The sequence below is a fragment of the Beta vulgaris genome, chromosome 2 (assembly GCF_026745355.1).
Source record: "Beta vulgaris subsp. vulgaris cultivar EL10 chromosome 2, EL10.2, whole genome shotgun sequence".
Classification (NCBI taxonomy): domain Eukaryota; kingdom Viridiplantae; phylum Streptophyta; class Magnoliopsida; order Caryophyllales; family Amaranthaceae; genus Beta; species Beta vulgaris.
In genome coordinates this window covers 48,130,472-48,149,258 of record NC_079203.1, presented here as the reverse complement: position 1 = coordinate 48,149,258, position 18,787 = coordinate 48,130,472, and the positions used below count along the sequence as shown (strand labels likewise).

Here is an 18,787-nt window from a genome sequence, read left to right as displayed (position 1 = left end):
GGACCTCACTCAACACTAAATAAAAGATCTCGACCTGTATTATCATTATTGTTTTGATTACTTATGATTAGTGACCCTATTGTATATAATTTTTAGATCCGTCATCATTGTGTGAGATCATAATTCAAATTTAGAGCATAGTGTATATACTTCATCCGTTTCATAATAAATGAATCACTTCTCTAAAAAAGTTCTCACATAAAAGATAGAAATGTTTCACTTATTATCGAACGGAGGAAGTATTTTGTTTGTTCTTTCTTTGAATCACAACCGAACACTACATGTTAACCAACAACAGAACAACTAATAAATGAAATTTGAAGTAGACATAGTTTAACTCATTAACTTTATTTGATTACTTGAAATATATGGAAGTTTCATTTTTTAGTGATAACTAATTAACTGATATATACTCCCTCCGTTTCATATTAATCTACACACTTTGACATTTTACAGTATTCACAAATTATACTTTGACTCTCGTTTGTGATTTATACATGAATAAAAATATAGTCATGTGAGATCTTGTTAGATTCGTCTTAGTATGTATTTTATTAATATGTACTTTTTATAATTTTTACAAATACAAAACTAAAGATATATGTTGAAACCCATTAAGTGCCCACTTGTTAGTGTCCCACATTGGAGAAAGAGGAGGGAATAAATCACTTTATAAGATAAGGAGTATCATCAATTGGTTTTAAAATGGAATCTCTTAACTTGTAAGTAGGCTAATCAGGTCCATTTTCACGTTTTACATCATGTTGAGATAAAAAAATTGATCATAAAGTTGTAGAATTTTGTTCTTTATAGTATAATTTCTATCTTACCCCCTGCTTCGATAAAACATTTCCTTCCGGGACTCTAACCCGACCCGGAAATATATGACAATGGGTCGTAATTTTGGCTGCCAATCCATCCGCGGTGGGATAAAAAGCAAAGTAGCATCATATAAAAAGAGTGAAAAGTTGCAAGTTTTTTTTGAGGATTAGGAATTTAGGATTATGCACATTTTGGTTGGATGTAACGTGAAAAATTGAATATTATAATAGTCGTATTCACTATTTCCCCTGTTTTAAAATATCTTTTATATTGGATCCATCATAAAAAATACTATAATAATATTATTTTTTAATTTTTTTTTATCAACATATATTGAGAATACACAAATTATTATAATAGACGGTCTAATTTTAATATAAAATTAGATAATGCAAACCTACATTCTCCTAAGAAGCTCATTCAATTTCTCTCTAACCTAACACTATTTTTAGGTATCTTGCACCATCCTAGTCGTCCATTCTCTTCTCCTTCTTTTATTTCCCTTCTAAATTTTGAATTAGAACAAACAATTTTTAAAAATAGTCCGTCAGTCTTACAAAATGGATTAAGCTAGTCACTAAATGGATTAAATCAGTCACTAAATGAATTAAAGAATGTTATTAATGAATAGATTAAACTGGTCACTAAATAGATTAAAATGGTCACTAAATAGATTAAAGTAGTCACTATATTAAAAAATATGATATATTCTCTTCTTAATATTGGGCTTGGGCCGCGCCTACTTTTAAATTAAAAGTAGACGGTCTCTTACAAGACCAACTGTTGAGAATAATTAACGGACAAAGTTCAATTTCGAATATTATACGTGCTTTATATTTTGAAACGTAGGGAGTATATAATCTGCTTTAATGTTGAGATAAAATATGATTACTATCGGATAAATACACTTATGTTAAGGGTGGACAACTTTATATGTCCACTTGCTAATGCCTAAGCCGGGTGTAATGATACCTGACTAGGTAAGAACTAACAAAGAACCCCAAATAAAACTTAAAAGGCAGCATCTATTTGCTGAATTAGTGATGGTTGATGACTAAATTCAAATACCTGGGAAGCAACGTTGTTTTCTTTTCCAAAATGTTCTAATTGGTCAAAAACGGGACGAACTGAAACCACGCACTCGAAAATCACTATTTATATATATACTTTTATTTTACATCATAGAAGAAAGCAAGAAAATAAAACCTAATATTAAAATTAAAATTAGGCCATAGTAAATCCAATATTAAAAAGAGAATTAGCTCAATAGTAATTAGTTTAATTTCTTTCGGTAACTAATTTGATTCCTTTAATAACTATGTCTACTTTTATATTAAAATTAGACTGTCTTTTTTAATAATTTTTGATTCACTTATGTATCCCTCATCTATATGTTAAGAATTTAAGTCATCTACTAAAACTGGACCCCAACCAAAAGACACAAAAAATTAAATTTATTACTCCATTTATTATCTTTCATAGTTTGACATTTTTTTTTCTATATAGGATTCAAACTTGTCCAAAAACATTGATAATGAACCGGAAGAGTATTTAAAAATGGGTCAGTATTTTGTGGGTCTTGATTTTTAAGTGAAATGGCCAAAGCATTGTTAGTAAACTATTTGCTTAGCTTTGATATAGATATGCAATAATTGGTTTTATTACGGGACAACTCATGATATTCATATTTATATACCGTTGCATCTAGAATTAGATACTTCTTTAAATTGTACAAATTCATAAATCTCACTTTTTTTCCTTCAGCTATTTGATTTTTTTATTATTTTGTACTTTCGAAAAACTTATAATTGTCGGTTTAGTTTATGGTTTGAAAATTAATGTATGTTGTTTTGGTATTTAAGCAAACCATAATTGATTTTCCAAAAGATTGAAAAACTAAGTCATATTAATAAATCAATAATAATACATCTTTATAGTTGGGAAATTAATTTTATACTATATGGCATATGCTAAGAATTTTGACAATTCCATGCTTGTTACTGTTGACTTTTTGGGGGGGTCTTATTCAATTGACGAAGTCCGAAGACTCAACGTAACTTGTAAGTTGTAAATAGTCTTCTTTGGTTATTATCTCATTCATTGTCTATAGAGTATAGACTATAATAATCAAGACTTCCTATGATTAACTTTAGCAACCAAAAAGGAAAAATATGCATTATAAAAAAAAACGTCGACAGCAGGGTTCGAACCTGCGCGGGCGAAGCCCAACAGATTTCAAGTCTGTCTCCTTAACCACTCGGACATATCGACTTCATTAATAATTATTTAGAGAACTTAAAATAAATAAGATGTCCAGTTATCCACCAGACACTAGTAGACGTCTCTTCTTACGCGTCCAAGACACTTGGTGAAAGTATTTTATTTGCAGTATCTTTAGTAAGAGTTTGTCTTGTGAAAAATCGCTTGCTTTTAGATTAAAATTAAGCAATGATAAGCCTAATATTAAAAAGATAATTAGCTCAATAGTGACTAGCTTAATTTTTTTCGTGACTAGTTTAATTTATTTAGTGACTAAATCTACTTAGATATTAAAATTAAATCGTTTCTTTTAATAATGGTTAAATTTGTTTTATGAAAGTCATGAAAGAAACAAAAGACAACTATTTAATATTCAAATAAACCATAAGAAATTTATTACTTTCACAATTATGAAATACCAACCAATACAATCTTTTGTGTATTACCTCAAAGAAAAAATTCACATGCAATTTTTTGATTCTTCATGATCTTTTACAAGACGTCTTTAATCATTAATATGAGAGAGTGACTATACATAAGTCTATACGAGGTTCCATCCTAAAATTAATTGACAAATAGTAGGAGTAGTCCATTAAGGTTTATGTTAGTCATCGTCTCTCTTTCTCTTCATTATGGGACAAGCTCACATGTAAGTTAACACCTTAACAAACATTCATTAGACTTTGACCTGAACAAGTACAATGCCGTTAAGGTTGCATGCACTAAAGAATTGAAGTACAAAGTAAATGAGGCTATATTTAATTTGCAACTATATATTCATATTTATTACCATTTTAGTACTAACTAATGACTAGTTAACTACTAGTTCATAAGTTATAAAAGGTATGGAGGTGAAATCAATGTGTTCAAGATAAAGATATGTTGCACAGGAGCAATGTAGCATACCTATGTAGCTGCTCAAGATCTGTTGCGTTGATTTTTCCATTTTCCGAGCTATTTTGATGAAGAATCCATGCAAGTATGCAACCACCCTTACCAGACGGGTGAAGGCGTTGTTGTCTGATTTTATGAGCAACCTCATATATTTGTTGATGTTCAGACAACAAAAGCAAATATAAACACTAAAATCTTACAGACTTGTCTCTGATTAGTTGTTGCATGCAACGATTAGCTATGTTGAGAAGCATTTTCTGGCGCGCTTGGACCTCTACTGAATCGTTTTCCAGCGTGCACTAACTGCAATTTGGTGTTCTGGTATTCCAGTAGATTAACAAATGCCTAAATGGACACAACAAATATGACACGACGTGAGACAAAAAAATAGTTTGGAGTCTGTCAGACAACCATGAGATCATCCGAAACTCACAGAGGAGCTGGGGAACGATCCTCTACTGCACCAAGGATCCGAAGAACAATTGGTTGCTGTTAATCACGCTCTGATCACATGGTCATAATTCATCCACCAGACTTAGTTTCCTGTCTCCTTAGAACTCAAGGATACAGAGGTACGATCCTATAGAACAGATCCTGTTCAAGTAAGGTCGTACTCATTTAACCGCTTTCTTTGGACAATATATGTGCAATTAGCTTCTCGAGTGACTGATGTGGGACTTCTCCCTTTTACATCATATACAGAAATATGGAGTGCCAATTATCACACACATCCTTCCTGCACTCTCTCATCTTCCATGATCCATCCCCTTGAGCAAAACAAGAAGATTTTTCACTGTTATCTCCAGCCAGTTAGATCCTACGCATGCAGTCTTAAGGCCTAAGCTGATCAACATGATGTTTGTGTCATAGAGAAAAAGCGCAAACCACAAAGACGTCGACAGCAGGGTTCGAACCTGCGCGGGCAAAGCCCAACAGATTTCAAGTCTGTCTCCTTAACCACTCGGACATGTCGACGATTTCTGACATGATCACATCAAATCAGGATTGCAATACTTCTATTACCATCCATTATTAGAGGATCTAATATAATAATTCTACTACATATCTTTCTAAACCAGTTTCTAGACTACTCATATTGGTAACAAAGAAAATATAAGCACCACTACAGCACTACTATTTAAAAATTTCATAGCAATGAATATTGAAGCTTTTACAATTTAATCAGCAGGAGTATTAAAGTGTATCTAGAGGTTGACTTTTTGCATCAGCTGCTTCTTGAAATAATTTCTTTTCCCATTCTCAGAGTCCATTCAGTCTCAGCAAGTTATAATCAACAGAAGATTCAAAAGCACTTCTGTAGAGCTAAAAGAGTTTAGAAACAATTTACTAGGTGCAAGTGGCTTATGCTACTCAAAGCCAATATAAATATAAGCACCACTACAGCACTGGAAGGATCGAAATTAGACTAACAAAACAGCCTATATCACTATATCAGTATGTTACCCAACCCCTTTACCTCGTAAGAATTACAAAAAAAAGGTTCTTTCATATACTCACACAATGGAGCTGAATAACGTTCCTCCACTGCACCAAGGATCCGAAGATCAGTGGCTATTACTTGTGCTCTGATCACACGATCCATAAGACTTACTTTCCTATATTATGATTCTATAGTTTAAGGATAAAGGAGATATAAGTGTCAGTAAATAAATTACTTCCTCCGTAACATATTAACTGCAACAAATAGGTATTATTTGTGAGATATAAAGAAGTGCAATGGAGAGAGATCCGAAGATCAGTGGCAGGTCATACTTATGCTCTGATCACACGGTCCATAAGACTTAGTTTCCTATATTATGATTCTATAGTTTAAGGATAAAGGAGATATAAGTGACAGTAAATAAATTACTTCCGCCGTAACATATTAACTGCAACAAATAGGTAGTTGTAAGGTATAAAGAAGTGCAATGGAGAGAGACAAAAAAGAATTGGGGAGTCTGTCAGACAACCATGAGATCATCCGAAGCTCACAGAGGAGCTTGGGAACGATCCTCTACTGCACCAAGGATCCGAAGAACAATTGGTAGCTGTTAATCACGCTCTGATCACATGGTCATAATTGCAACAAATAGGTAGTTGTAAGGTATAAAGAAGTGCAATGGAGAGAGACAAAAAAGAATTGGGGAGTCTGTCAGACAACCATGAGATCATCCGAAGCTCACAGAGGAGCTTGGGAACGATCCTCTACTGCACCAAGGATCCGAAGAACAATTGGTAGCTGTTAATCACGCTCTGATCACATGGTCATAATTCATCCACCAGACTTAGTTTCCTGTCTCCTTAGAACTCAAGGATACAGAGGTACGATCCTATAGAACAGATCCTGTTCAAGTAAGGTCGTGCTCATTTAACTGCCTTCTTTGGTTAATTAACGTTTGATTAGTTATGCAAATGGCCAATGTGGGACTTTGGAGGACAAGGGTAGGATTGCAAATGTCAGCAGCAGGATTTGAACCTGCAACAGATTTCAAGTCTGTTTTGTTGACCACTCGGACATATCGACCTCTCATGATCAAGTCCAGGGAACGACTCAAAGAATGAAAAGTAATCCAAAGAGACATTGAAAGTGTCATATGATAGGCTCTATAGTTTTGAACTCATTACTACACATGGAGAACTTTAGCAATGTAAAGATGATGTAATCTCATTTAGACAAGATTACTTAGCTGCTCCGATAAAAAACACCGAAGATTAGTGTCAGGACATTGCAAAGCTTATTCTATGATGAATATTCAGTAGCAATGAACAATGCTATATGCTAGATGGGAGTTGATGCAATCATTAACTATGTTGGAGGAGAAGAAAAACGTATTGGCGTCGACAGCAGGGTTCGAACCTGCGCGGGCAAAGCCCAACAGATTTCAAGTCTGTCTCCTTAACCACTCGGACATATCGACTTCTTCAGATTCAAAGAGACATAAATTTCACATCTCTGCCAGCATGGATCAGAATTGTCCCTCGGAGTCCCTTAGGCTGCCACAATCTACAAAACTGCAAACAGGGATTTAACAGGAAGGTAAGAAAATGCACTACAAACATTAAAAACCCCTCCAGCTATTGAGACCTTGACAAGTTTACATGAAACAGATGGCTTAAGGTTTATTTGCCAAGATCCAGTATAATGTTATCATACTTTTACAGTTGTAGACATTCCCAAAATGTAATCCACATTTGACTTTTATCATAAGACTCTCCTGTTCATTTTCATCAGTTTTATTGATCACTCTATAACTATTACATACATAATCTTTTTTCTTTTCTCAAATCATCTGTTGAGATGAATCTAATCAGAGTACTTTCATATTGTATAAATTTTCGACTAGGAAACTAACGGGCACATGTCCAGGCATGAATTACACCATTTTAGACAGAACACACCCAGAAAAAAGAAGTTTAAATTTGCATATATTTTGTTCCGGGAACGAGAAAAAAAAGATTTGAGTCTGTCAGACAACCATGAAATCATCCCAAGCTCACAGGGAGCTGGGGAACGATCCTCTACCGCACCACATTTGACTTTTATCATAAGACTCTCCTGTTCATTTTCATCAGTTTTATTGATCACTCTATAACTATTACATACATAATCTTTTTTTTTTCTCAAATCATCTGTTGAGATGAATCTAATCAGAGTACTTTCATATTGTATAAATTTTCGACTAGGAAACTAACGGGCACATGTCCAGGCATGAATTACACCATTTTAGACAGAACACACCCAGAAAAAAGAAGTTTAAATTTGCATATATTTTGTTCGGGAACGAGAAAAAAAAGATTTGAGTCTGTCAGACAACCATGAAATCATCCCAAGCTCACAGGGAGCTGGGGAACGATCCTCTACCGCACCACATTTGACTTTTATCATAAGACTCTCCTGTTCATTTTCATCAGTTTTATTGATCACTCTATAACTATTACATACATAATCTTTTTTCTTTTCTCAAATCATCTGTTGAGATGAATCTAATCAGAGTACTTTCATATTGTATAAATTTTCGACTAGGAAACTAACGGGCACATGTCCAGGCATGAATTACACCATTTTAGACGAACACACCCAGAAAAAAGAAGTTTAAATTTGCATATATTTTGTTCCGGGAACGAGAAAAAAAAGATTTGAGTCTGTCAGACAACCATGAAATCATCCCAAGCTCACAGGGAGCTGGGGAACGATCCTCTACCGCACCAAGTGATCCGAAGATAAGTGGAAGCTGTTAATCACGCTCTGATAACATGGTCATAAGTCATCCACCAGACTTAGTTTCCTGTCTCCTTAGAACTCAAGGATTCAGAGGTACGAGCCTATAGAACAGATCCTGTTCAAGTAAGGTCGTGCCTATTTACTGCTTTCTTTGGATAATAAACATATAATTTGTTTTGCATATGGCTGATGTGGGACTTTACCCTTTTACATAACACACATTTATGTGTAGTTTTGGAGTGCCAATTATCACACATCCTGCAGTAAGCCCAAGTTTGTCTCCTTAATCACCTAAGGAAATTTATAACTTCTCTGATCAAAATGGAATCTCCCATATCTACAAAAGAATAATCAAAGTGCGTCTAGTGGTTGACTTTTCGCATTAGCTTCCTGCAAATTTTTTTTTTGTGCCTAAAGGGTTTGTCTTAGTTCAGATGAACTTTGCGAACTACGAGCTTGTTATAAAGGATTACAACGGGCCGCCCAAAGGTCTATGTCTACTGTCTAGTATCACTTTGCATACAGATTCCACTAACCGTGTGCTTATGTTACAGGAAAATGCTTAACCTGATATCCATCTTCTATGGACACTGCAGCAACTCAAGATTCTGGCAAAGCAATTTCACTGGTGTACTATTCTCAAAGTTAAACGCCAACAAGTTTCAGAGCCTCAAAGGATAACAAAGCAATGTGCTTTAACTTGTTCCCGATTCACTACTAGAGTTTAATCTTGCTCTTTCTGCTCATGCCTTAACATATTATAGCATGCACTTTGCCTTAGTTCAAATTCATTTGGTCTTGGCAAGGATTAAGTAGTAACTAAACAATGCAAATAATTGCAGCATTCTGCAGAAACAATTAAGCTAAAACAAGGGAATCAATGAGGACTTCAACCATGTGATAGCCGAAGATTAGTGTCTGATGGAAAATGTATGGTTCTCTAAAGGCCTATGTTACGAAAATCTCAGTCCTATCAAAAGTATTTGCAATTTGACCTTGTCACCCACAGGTAAAATCCAACACTTCAGAATGTCTGATTGGACCAGAAAACAAATGAAATTCCCCAAACTAGCTGGAAGCAACTTATGGTCCGTTAATGTATTGCATTCTTGACTTTAAACGTGAACAAAAAATGCTAAAGGAGTTCCTAAAATAACTTGTTCTATAATGCAAATGCCACACCCCTCAATCCTCGTTCTTGAGCTGCAAGCATGCAGGTTCAGGCAACAACAGCTTCTGATGGCAAGTATCATCAGCATCATGGTAGGTAAGTGTTCCGATGTTGGCTTCATTAACTGGATATAGACCCCAATAACCTTGACAAGGAATAGAAAACATTTTGACTGCTTGCTTCAACTAATTAGATCCTAGTTACACATTCTTAGCTCATCAGCCTGATGTTTGAATGTCATAGTAAAAAAGGGAAAACAACAAAGGCGTCGACAGCAGGGTTCGAACCTGCGCGGGCGAAGCCCAACAGATTTCAAGTCTGTCTCCTTAACCACTCGGACATATCGACTTCTTTTGATCAAGTCAGGAGCACTAATCAAAGCAATTAAGTACTCAAAAGAATGAGAAATGGAAGTGTCACATAGACTAGAGTTTTGACACTTTGACTTTCTTAGCACATATACATGGACACTTTCAGCAATCTAAAGATAAATACATTAAGACAAGATTAAGTAATTGCTCTCTTAAGAAACAATGAAGATCAGTTAGCAACATGGCAAAGCTTCTATAATCAGTACTAATAAGCAATATCTGCATGATGAGAGGTCTATTGAATTATCAGCTAAGTTAGATGAGAAGGAAAAGGAAAAATAACGTCGACAGCAGGGTTCGAACCTGCGCGGGCGAAGCCCAACAGATTTCAAGTCTGTCTCCTTAACCACTCGGACATATCGACTTCTTCAGAATCAGAGAGACAGAAATTCTGCATCTCTACAGGGATGGATCAGGATTGGCTCTCTGATCTCAGAGTCGCTGAGGACCACAACCTATAAACTGCAAAAAGAAATTCAATAGGAAGGTGAAAAGGTGCATATGATATGTTTAGGAGCACCTACTATAAACAAGTGGCTTAAACTGCAAAATGGAATTCAATAGGAAGGTGATACATTATGTTGTTCATCACAGAGTTCATGTAACTCGCCGAAATAAGCTAGTCAAGCTAAGTTTTATAGCAGCTGACCTGCCATCCCAAACTTATAAGCCCCATTTCGCATTGCAAGTTTACATGATTTCTGAGAAATGACTGGTCATAGTTATCAGACTTGACTGTTCAAAACTGTGTTGAGACAATACTTATTTTGCCAAGGAGCTGAATAACTGATAGTCAATTGTGCAGATCTGAATCTGATGAGAATTCACCATTAAACGACTAATGCATGATGATGTACATGATCAACTCCAAAGACATGACACCTCTAATGAAACACTAGAACCGTCAACATCCATGCATGAGAAATGGCCAAAAGCCAAAAATTGATGTTAGAACATTGACTTTCTACATATATTAAGGTTCTGAAGATACTAATCTATACTTCTAATCTAGAAAAGCAATAAACACAGGAACCATAAGGCAGAAATCTGTGGGTGATAACACCTAAAAAGTATCACCACATTGTAATTTAATCAGGATCAATTGTCTCTTAACAAGAACATAACAAACTTTGCACATCAACCACCAGGGATAAATCAAATGTCTAATCCAGTGTAATTGTGAAAATCAATGAGACCAAATGTCACACATCCAATATCATTATAAAGTAATAAGTACTAAAAAATATATCCAGCACCAGCCATGAAAATGTTCAAGTTTACTCTAATATGCTGTGAACTAATAATCTTTAGAAAATGGCAGTCCACCAGCCCAATGGAAGAAAAGATAGCGTCGACAGCAGGGTCCAAACCGGATAAAACTTGGTTGATCCGGTGGGTAAATTACCCACTACTAATAGAATTTATTCGACCCTCAATGAAATGAAGGATTGCAACATTCTGTTTGGCATTCATTATCAGAGCTTCAGAGGATCTACTATAATATTGTACTTACTAAAATTTCTTTGAAGATCAGTCTCTAGAGTATTCACAATTTCACATGGTAACAAGAATATAAGCATTACTACTACTAAAAATTTCACACTAGAGAAAGAAGAAAACATTAAAGAATCATGCAACTATGTTCCATCCCACAATATACAATGTTCTTGAATGAAATAAAGATAACATGCAATTTCCATCCAAAGTATTTGCAATTTGACCCAAACACCCAAAGGTATATAATACTTCCTCCATTTTAAATATATAAAAAAACTTCTTTTAAAAAGCTCTCGCATAAAAGAGTGAAGCGTTTTATTTATTTAAGAACGGAGGAAGTAATAAAACTTATATAACATGCTTGAGTAGACTTAATATAAGTACCAATTCAGTACAAACTCAAAAATCAACCTGAAATCCCAAACTGCTTGAAACATTGAAACCCAGTATTCCAAATTTGGCAATATCAACAACCCACATCTTTAGCCTCTCTATAATTGTCAATAAAATGGTCCAATTTACTCAACCCAACTAAAGTTTCGAGATGAGTAGTTTTGCACCATAATAATAAAAAAAAAGCATACCCTTTTGTCTCAAATGTGAAAAAATTTAAAGGAAGAAACCATAATTTCGGAAATTAAGCAATTGATTGCGTGCCATTGTTGTTTTAGGAGGTTGGGGAAGATTTAAGAAGAATGTGTGATATTTGGTGAGATGTACATGGCAGATTTTGCCATATTATTTTCTGAATATGGAATAAGCTTTGTTTAAGAAAATAATATTAACAATTTTTATCAATAAGGTCGATATGTCCGAGTGGTTAAGGAGACAGACTTGAAATCTGTTGGGCTTCGCCCGCGCAGGTTCGAACCCTGCTGTCGACGTTTTAAATTCCTGCCCTTGTTTTCTTTTTTATTTCAAAACAAAAAAAGTCCCACATCATATTTGCACACAAATTAACCTGAGTAATGTAATGAATACCAACTTAACTTGGACATGATATAAAAAAGGTCCAATTTGCAACCGTTAGCATTTGCTAATTGCTATTAGGAACTTAGGATTACATCATAATTCTTGCTTATGTTTTATAGAGAAAAAACAAAACCCAAACAAGCCATCCCGGAATTCTATTTATAAAAACTTCATTAACCAAGTTCGATTCAAACTAGAAGTTTAAGCTTGAAAAAGCAATTCCAGGCTCGGTCTCGGTGGAGCCATGTTTTGAAATTAAAAAAAAAACATCAGCAAATAGAATTTACCACTTTAAATATCTTAAATATTTTTTAATTTATAAAAATTATTTTACAATTTGATGTTAATATACATCTTTTTAATTCCGCGTCAGGCGTGAAGTATTGAACTATTGAAATAGGCGAGAGGCGACAGACTGTGCAAGTATAAGCGTGCAACAACAAAATTCAGATTTGCTTTCTCCAACTTCATCTAGAAAAGTACAGTATTTTCTTTCTTTCTTTCTCCTATATTTAATTAGTTAATTATTAAGTACCTTTAACTTTTCTTATATTTTATTAATTCTTGCAATTTTCATCCAATCAACTTCAATCTTGTTTTGCTTATGTTTGAATAAAATAATGTAGTATGACTAGTATTCAAAGAATTTCACAAAATCACAATTCACTATAAGTACTGATGTTTGATCGGATGAAATATGAATGGTGATGGCGTTTGTAATTTGTTTCAATAATTCTCAATGAATTGGCGACGACGTTTTTTTTTTTATTTTTTAACTCTTTGGTTGTATGACCTGTTATCATGTTATTGTAAATATTGTTATATTGCATATTAAGTTAATAGTTGATTCTTATATCTCATTAATAAAATTACTTAACTAGGATAATTGATGATTGCTAATTGCTAGACGAAGTATATTATAACCTTTTTCTCAGTAGTTAACATATAATTTTTATTTTTATTCAAAATGTCTTAATCTGATATTTTATTAATAGAATTCAGTATTTTTTTTCTAGGTTTAAAATATGAAGAGAAAAACCATTGATTCGTACTTCCAAAAACAAAAACCTACTCCAAAAATAAATGATGACGTGAACTTTGATGATCCTAATGAAACGACGAACAATGTGATTCCAGATAATCCAACTCAGATACCGAATCAACAACCTAATAGTAGTGACACTTCTTTTGTGCGTAAGCCAATTAGTAGTTATCCCTCGGGGATACAACGAGAAATTGTGGGCAAGTTCATTGACAAACCTTACCAAATTTGTTTATCTGAGTATCCCTTAGCTTATCAGGTCTAGAAAGCCATCCACATCGATTTGTATCTAATTGGTTTAAGACTTTTACATGGCTAGAGTATTCACCAACAACTGATGCTGCCTATTGTTTCCCATGCTTTCTTTCCGATAAGAAACCATTGGGAAAAGTTGGTTCAGATACTTTTACAGTACAAGGATTTAGAAATTTGGTGGAAAAGATTGTGCATTTGTATCCCATATGGGAAGAGACATTAATTCAGCTTATGGTTATTCTGTTCAATGTTGGGAGAATATTCAGAAAACTAAAGGTCATATAGACACTGCATTTGAAAATCTCACTCCAAAACAGATTGCAGATAATCGTTTAAGACTATAAGCTTCAATAAATGTTGTAAAATAGCTCACATTTCAAAAGTGTGCGTTTAGGAGACATGTTGAGAATGCCGACTCCAAAAATCAAGGAAACTTTCTGGAGATGTTAAAACTCATTGCTTCCTATAACAAGGATGTACAAGACGTGGTGCTAGCAAATGCACCACAAAATGCCAAATATATTGCTCCGTCAATTCAAAAGCAAATTTTGCATGTCTTTGCTAAGAAAGTGCAGAATGAAATCCGAAAGGAGATTGGTGATTCAAAATTTTGCATAATCATAGATGAATCACGAGACGTATCTAAGAGGGAGGAAATGGCTATTGTCATAAGATTTGTTAATAAATATGGTATTGTACAAGAGCGGTTTTTGGACTTGGTGCATGTCAAAGATACAACTTCTAGAACTCTCAAAGATGAAAATAACAACAGTTTTGTCTAATCATGAGTTGAAAATTAAAGATCTTAAAGGTCAGGGATATGATGGAGCTAGCAATATGCGTGGGGAGTGGAATGGTTTACAAGCTTTGTTTATAGATGATTGCGCTTATGTATATTATGTGCATTGTCTGGCCCATCAGTTACAATTATCTCTTATTGTTGCCGCAAGAGAAGTATTTGAGGTTTATGATTTCATCAAAGATTTAATTTTTATTGTGAATGTTGTTAGTTCTTCTTCCAAGCGTCATGATGAGTTACAAGATAGTCGAGTAGCTGAGTTGGAGCACCTGATTGAAATTGAGGAGGTTGATACTGGAAAAGGGATGAATCAAATTGGTACACTGCAACGTCCTAGAGATACTAGATGGAGTTCACATTTTAAATCAATTTGCAGTTTACTAAGAATGTTCAATGCGACACGTACAATACTTGACAAAACAGCCATCCGATTTTGTATTCATTTTGCATATGATGCAAGAACTCATGGCGTTCACAGATTTACTTTGTCGAGCCTTACAACAAAAATCACAAGATATTTTGCATGCTATGGATTTACTTGTTGATACAAAATGCTCAATTCAAGATCTCAAAGATGAAGGTTGGAAAGATCTTTTGGACAAAGTACTCTACTCATTTTGCAACAGACATGGCACTCTGGTCCCAGATATGCAAGCTAGTTATTCTGATTTAATACGAGCTCGACGTAACAAAGATAACATATCAATGGAGCATCATTATAAAATTGATGTGTTCACAGCCACTATGGATCAGCAATTGCAGGAACTAAATAGTCGTTTCAGTGAGAAAAGAACAGAGCTTCTTGTCTTAAGTGCATCTTTGAATCCTAACAAGGGATATAAAAACTTCAACGTGGATAACATTTGCCGTCTTGAAGAAAAGTGCTATCCTGCAAAATTTTCCAAAGATGATCAGTTTCATTTGAGGTACCAACTTCAGCTATTTTACCGATGTGTCTTTAATCATGATGAGACGAAAAATTTGAGTTCCATAACTGATTTATGTCAAACTTTAGCTGAAATTGGTAAGTCCAATGTCTATCCTTTAGTTGATAGATTGATTCGACTAATTTTAACTCTTCCTGTTAGTACAACAACTTCAGAGAGAGCTTTTTCAGCAATGAAAATTGTTAACACTAGCTTGCGAAATAAGATGGACGACGACTTTCTATGGGAGTACTTGATTGTCTATATAGAGAAGGATATTGCTGAGAAATTTACAATTGACTCGATCATAGATGATTTCAATTCTATGAAAACAAGAAGAGTCCGGCCAATTTGGATGACGAGAATATTTTGTATCAAATAATGTTTTTGGAACATATAATCATATGATTGTGGATCTTTGTCGTTCAAAAATTCATATTTCTTAATTTTTGGTTAGTTAAATTTCTTGTTCGATTTATATGGCCCAAGCAATTCAATAAAAAATTCTTGGATCCGCCCCTGCTCGAACCAACCCAATCTAGGCCCGAACTCAACTCCAAACTCGAAATAAAACAAACTCTAATCAACCTGAAATGAACTTGACCCAATCTTGACCTGATATTGCAATTTTTGCCAACAAATGTACGCAATCTTTGCTTACAAAGTAGCAATGCTCGTTACCGCTTATTTACAAGTGAGGAATGGAGGAAGTCCTAACATGCATCTAATTGAGTCTCGTAGGTGTTTAGTATGAAAATTGATATTGATAGGGTTTAATTACTTTACCCATTTTCATGGGCATGAAGTTTTAGTAGATTTAGGTATGCCGTATGTGGATCATAGAACGACAAATAATGTATCAATTTATTGCATATTGCATTAAAATTAATGTCGTAGGCCAAGAGAATAGAGTGAGAAAAACTTTATTGTAAAAATAATGATATAAAAGTAGGGTTATGTTATATGCAACTTTTAGGGTTGCATATAATAAATACACTACTTAAAATGGAAATAAGTTGTAAATTTATGGAAAATTTTTGCATCAACCGATGTAATAAATGATTTATTAATGCAACTTATTTCCATTTTTAGCTTTTTATATACAACCCTTAGGACTGCATATAGTTTTTCCCATAAAATTAAGAGCATTCTCAGCAATGAACCCAAATAAATACTTCATCCTTCTCTCTTCTCTTTTCTCTCTCCTCCACATTATTTTCACAAACCATTAATTTCCAATTTCACTCTTAAGTCTTAACCATGAAACTAGTAAATAATGGTTCATCACTCTCTCCCTCTCTCTCCTTTTTTTTTGCTACCCCACCACATTTTCTCTCTCTTATATGGAGTTGTATTAATTTATGTAAAACCAATTCAAGCTAATTAATTGTAATTGACTCCTATAATTATTAATTAGTAATTAGTAATTAATTATTATTATTGTATTTTTTCTAAATAATGGATCCGGATTAGATACATAACTAGGATAATTAGAATCCATTATTATTATGTATTTTCCTGAAAGATTGCAAAGTTAAAAATCAAATTAGATGGAAAAAGAAATGATATAATGGGAGAGAAAAATTTCGAATTTTGGTATTTTTTTGTTTTTTATTTTTGAATTTTTTTGGGATGTGCTAAATACAGCACAAAAAAGACAAAATACAATACTTAATATTGTATAGAATTTAGCCATGGTTAACTCCCGCGCAGGTTAAATCCCCACCCTTGCTTTGAATTTTAATTGTACCAACCAGGCAGCTTTAAGAATATCAGCATCATTACTATGTTATAATTTCACATTAATGTTTGGTTTAAGTCACGAAATAGAATAAGATCATAAATAAAGGAGCAGAATCGTAATACACACCTACATAAACTATTTTCTTAATTTTCCTACAAACTATGCCCAAGTTGTCTGATCTTATCTAAGTATATAGAAAGCTGTAAATTTTATGTTATATGATGATGTATATGTAATTACAAAATTATGATACATGTATATGTAATAAGTATCAACAAGTTATTTGCTTCTCAATTTATTAAGTAAATGTAGCATTTTCTTATATGACAACTCAGATTAAGTACTGACTAATTCATAACTACCCTAAAAATTAAGAAGCATTACCACTCATTTAATCATCTACGATATATGCATTGTCACAACTTCATTATTAATGTCAGTGCATTTTGATCAAGTATAGTAGTAACAATATGTAACAAAAATCTTTAAGTAACATCATCTAATTACAATACACGTCTGTTAAACTACTCAAACGACAACAAGGACATGATTGTTTCTTCGAAAGCCATTTGAATATGCAGTTTCTATGAAACACATGTTTACAACGACTGATCTTTATATTTTCTCCTTCACTTGAAATTTTCTCAAGGCAAATAGAACAAATACTATCTTCGGTTAATTCCTTCGCATTTACTAGTTCTATTGTTGGTTTGATCTTCAATAAAATCTTTCTTACACTATGATCTTGTGAAACCTTAGTACTTTCAGTTGTTCGTGAACTTTCAGCTTCCAGAATTGAAGTACCATGCTCTTCTTCTTCGTGATGCAGCCACCGCCTTAAAATGTTAAGAATATGGTTGAATTCATCTGCATTAGTCTCATCAACATCCTCTAGCTCGGAACAGAAAGTAATAATATTAGTATGTTGATCATTTTCCTCGTCAGAATAATTTCCAGAATTAACATTAATAACAGCATAATCCAATGTACTCTCCATGGTACTGACCCAATTAGTAGGAGGAATCTCGTGAACATCATCAACATAGTTAACATCATTATGATCTACATCATAATCATCATCGAATAGCCTCTCTAGAAAAGAATTGTAATCATCAGAATCACTAAGAACATCTTCACTAGGAACTTCAATAATACTATCATCATAATCACTAGAACTACGTCCTTCATGTCCTTGTTCTTCTTGATAATCAATATTTTCAGAAAGTTCATCATCATCTTCAACATGAAAACCATGATAATCATCATCATGACCAATATGAATAGCCTCCAAAGCAACAATAGTCTCATCTATTCTTTGATATTGATCATCTTCAACAACTTCTTCCTCGTCTTCCAGTAACTTATGCAAGAAACTATGACTATCAACAATGCGAGAAAGAGCCCTACATGCAGATAGTACATCTTTTTCCTCTAGCTCATGACCATCAACAACAACATCCGCCACGAAAACAACAACACCAAGATCAACATAACCAACCTCACAAAATCGAAAGCAACTCGCGAAATAATCGGAGACTTGTTGAACAAGTAACCCACTTGCTTTACGGCCAAAAACCTCGGCATCCATAACTACTTGTATGGCTAAATCAAGAAATTTATTTTCATAGAGATAGCACAACTCGAATCTAACAATAACATGATGTATGATTTTTTCTGTAGTAAGAGAAGTGATGTTGAACACAAACAAGCCTTCATCAATGGGTGCATTCCAAAGAAAGAGTCTTAGGTTTTTGAGCTGTGCTTTTGAGTGCAAACTTAACATGTTTGTTACAGAAGCATTGCATGTTTCCAT

General features: G+C 33.9%; 2 protein-coding genes, 1 long non-coding RNA gene and 9 other non-coding genes across 13 annotated transcripts; 2 read left to right on the top strand and 10 right to left on the bottom strand.

Moving 5' to 3' along the window:
• Positions 1-3,011: 3,011 nt before the first annotated feature.
• TRNAS-UGA (transfer RNA serine (anticodon UGA)) lies at positions 3,012-3,093 on the bottom strand. Its single transcript has one exon. It is a non-coding gene; the product is annotated as a tRNA-Ser (tRNA).
• A 1,012-nt stretch (positions 3,094-4,105) lies between these two features.
• Positions 4,106-11,919, bottom strand: LOC125495016 (uncharacterized). Of its 2 annotated transcripts, XR_007271474.1 has the most exons (5): positions 11,648-11,919; positions 10,043-10,201; positions 6,833-6,987; positions 4,409-4,955; positions 4,106-4,320 (listed from the first exon to the last, which is right to left on the bottom strand). It is a non-coding gene; the product is annotated as an uncharacterized LOC125495016 (long non-coding RNA). The 2 variants fall into 2 exon arrangements; XR_007271473.1 differs by lacking the exon at positions 4,106-4,320 and having other exon boundaries at positions 4,359-4,955.
• LOC125495377 (small nucleolar RNA U3) lies at positions 4,372-4,587 on the bottom strand. The gene has a single exon (XR_007272015.1). It is a non-coding gene; the product is annotated as a small nucleolar RNA U3 (small nucleolar RNA).
• On the bottom strand, positions 4,869-4,950 carry TRNAS-UGA (transfer RNA serine (anticodon UGA)). Its single transcript has one exon. It is a non-coding gene; the product is annotated as a tRNA-Ser (tRNA).
• LOC125495376 (small nucleolar RNA U3) lies at positions 6,122-6,337 on the bottom strand. Its single transcript, XR_007272014.1, has one exon. It is a non-coding gene; the product is annotated as a small nucleolar RNA U3 (small nucleolar RNA).
• Positions 6,812-6,893, bottom strand: TRNAS-UGA (transfer RNA serine (anticodon UGA)). Its single transcript has one exon. It is a non-coding gene; the product is annotated as a tRNA-Ser (tRNA).
• LOC125495378 (small nucleolar RNA U3) lies at positions 8,116-8,330 on the bottom strand. The gene has a single exon (XR_007272016.1). It is a non-coding gene; the product is annotated as a small nucleolar RNA U3 (small nucleolar RNA).
• Positions 9,635-9,716, bottom strand: TRNAS-UGA (transfer RNA serine (anticodon UGA)). Its single transcript has one exon. It is a non-coding gene; the product is annotated as a tRNA-Ser (tRNA).
• Positions 10,022-10,103, bottom strand: TRNAS-UGA (transfer RNA serine (anticodon UGA)). Its single transcript has one exon. It is a non-coding gene; the product is annotated as a tRNA-Ser (tRNA).
• A 119-nt stretch (positions 11,920-12,038) lies between the features above and the next one.
• Positions 12,039-12,120, top strand: TRNAS-UGA (transfer RNA serine (anticodon UGA)). Its single transcript has one exon. It is a non-coding gene; the product is annotated as a tRNA-Ser (tRNA).
• Positions 12,121-13,233: 1,113 nt separating this feature from the next.
• LOC104884256 (uncharacterized) lies at positions 13,234-15,612 on the top strand. Its single transcript, XM_010668882.1, has 5 exons — positions 13,234-13,450; positions 13,570-13,781; positions 13,874-14,195; positions 14,278-14,622; positions 14,783-15,612. The coding sequence occupies exons 1-5, from the start codon at positions 13,234-13,236 to the stop codon at positions 15,610-15,612; spliced, it is 1,926 nt and encodes a 641-aa protein (XP_010667184.1).
• Positions 15,613-17,473: 1,861 nt separating this feature from the next.
• Positions 17,474-18,787, bottom strand: LOC104884266 (uncharacterized). The gene has a single exon (XM_010668891.1). The coding sequence runs from the start codon at positions 18,785-18,787 to the stop codon at positions 17,474-17,476; it is 1,314 nt and encodes a 437-aa protein (XP_010667193.1).

Excerpts from the sequence above, each read along its gene's own strand:
- LOC104884256 (XM_010668882.1), top strand. The coding sequence starts at position 13,234 with ATGAAGAGAAAAACCATTGATTCGTACTTCCAAAAACAAAAACCTACT. Across the intron at positions 13,451-13,569 it reads GATACAACGAGAAATTGTGG|AGTATTCACCAACAACTGAT; the intron begins GCAAGTTCATTG and ends TTACATGGCTAG. Across the intron at positions 14,196-14,277 it reads AAGATTTGTTAATAAATATG|TTTTGTCTAATCATGAGTTG; the intron begins GTATTGTACAAG and ends AAATAACAACAG.
- LOC104884266 (XM_010668891.1), bottom strand. The coding sequence starts at position 18,787 with ATGGAAACATGCAATGCTTCTGTAACAAACATGTTAAGTTTGCACTCA.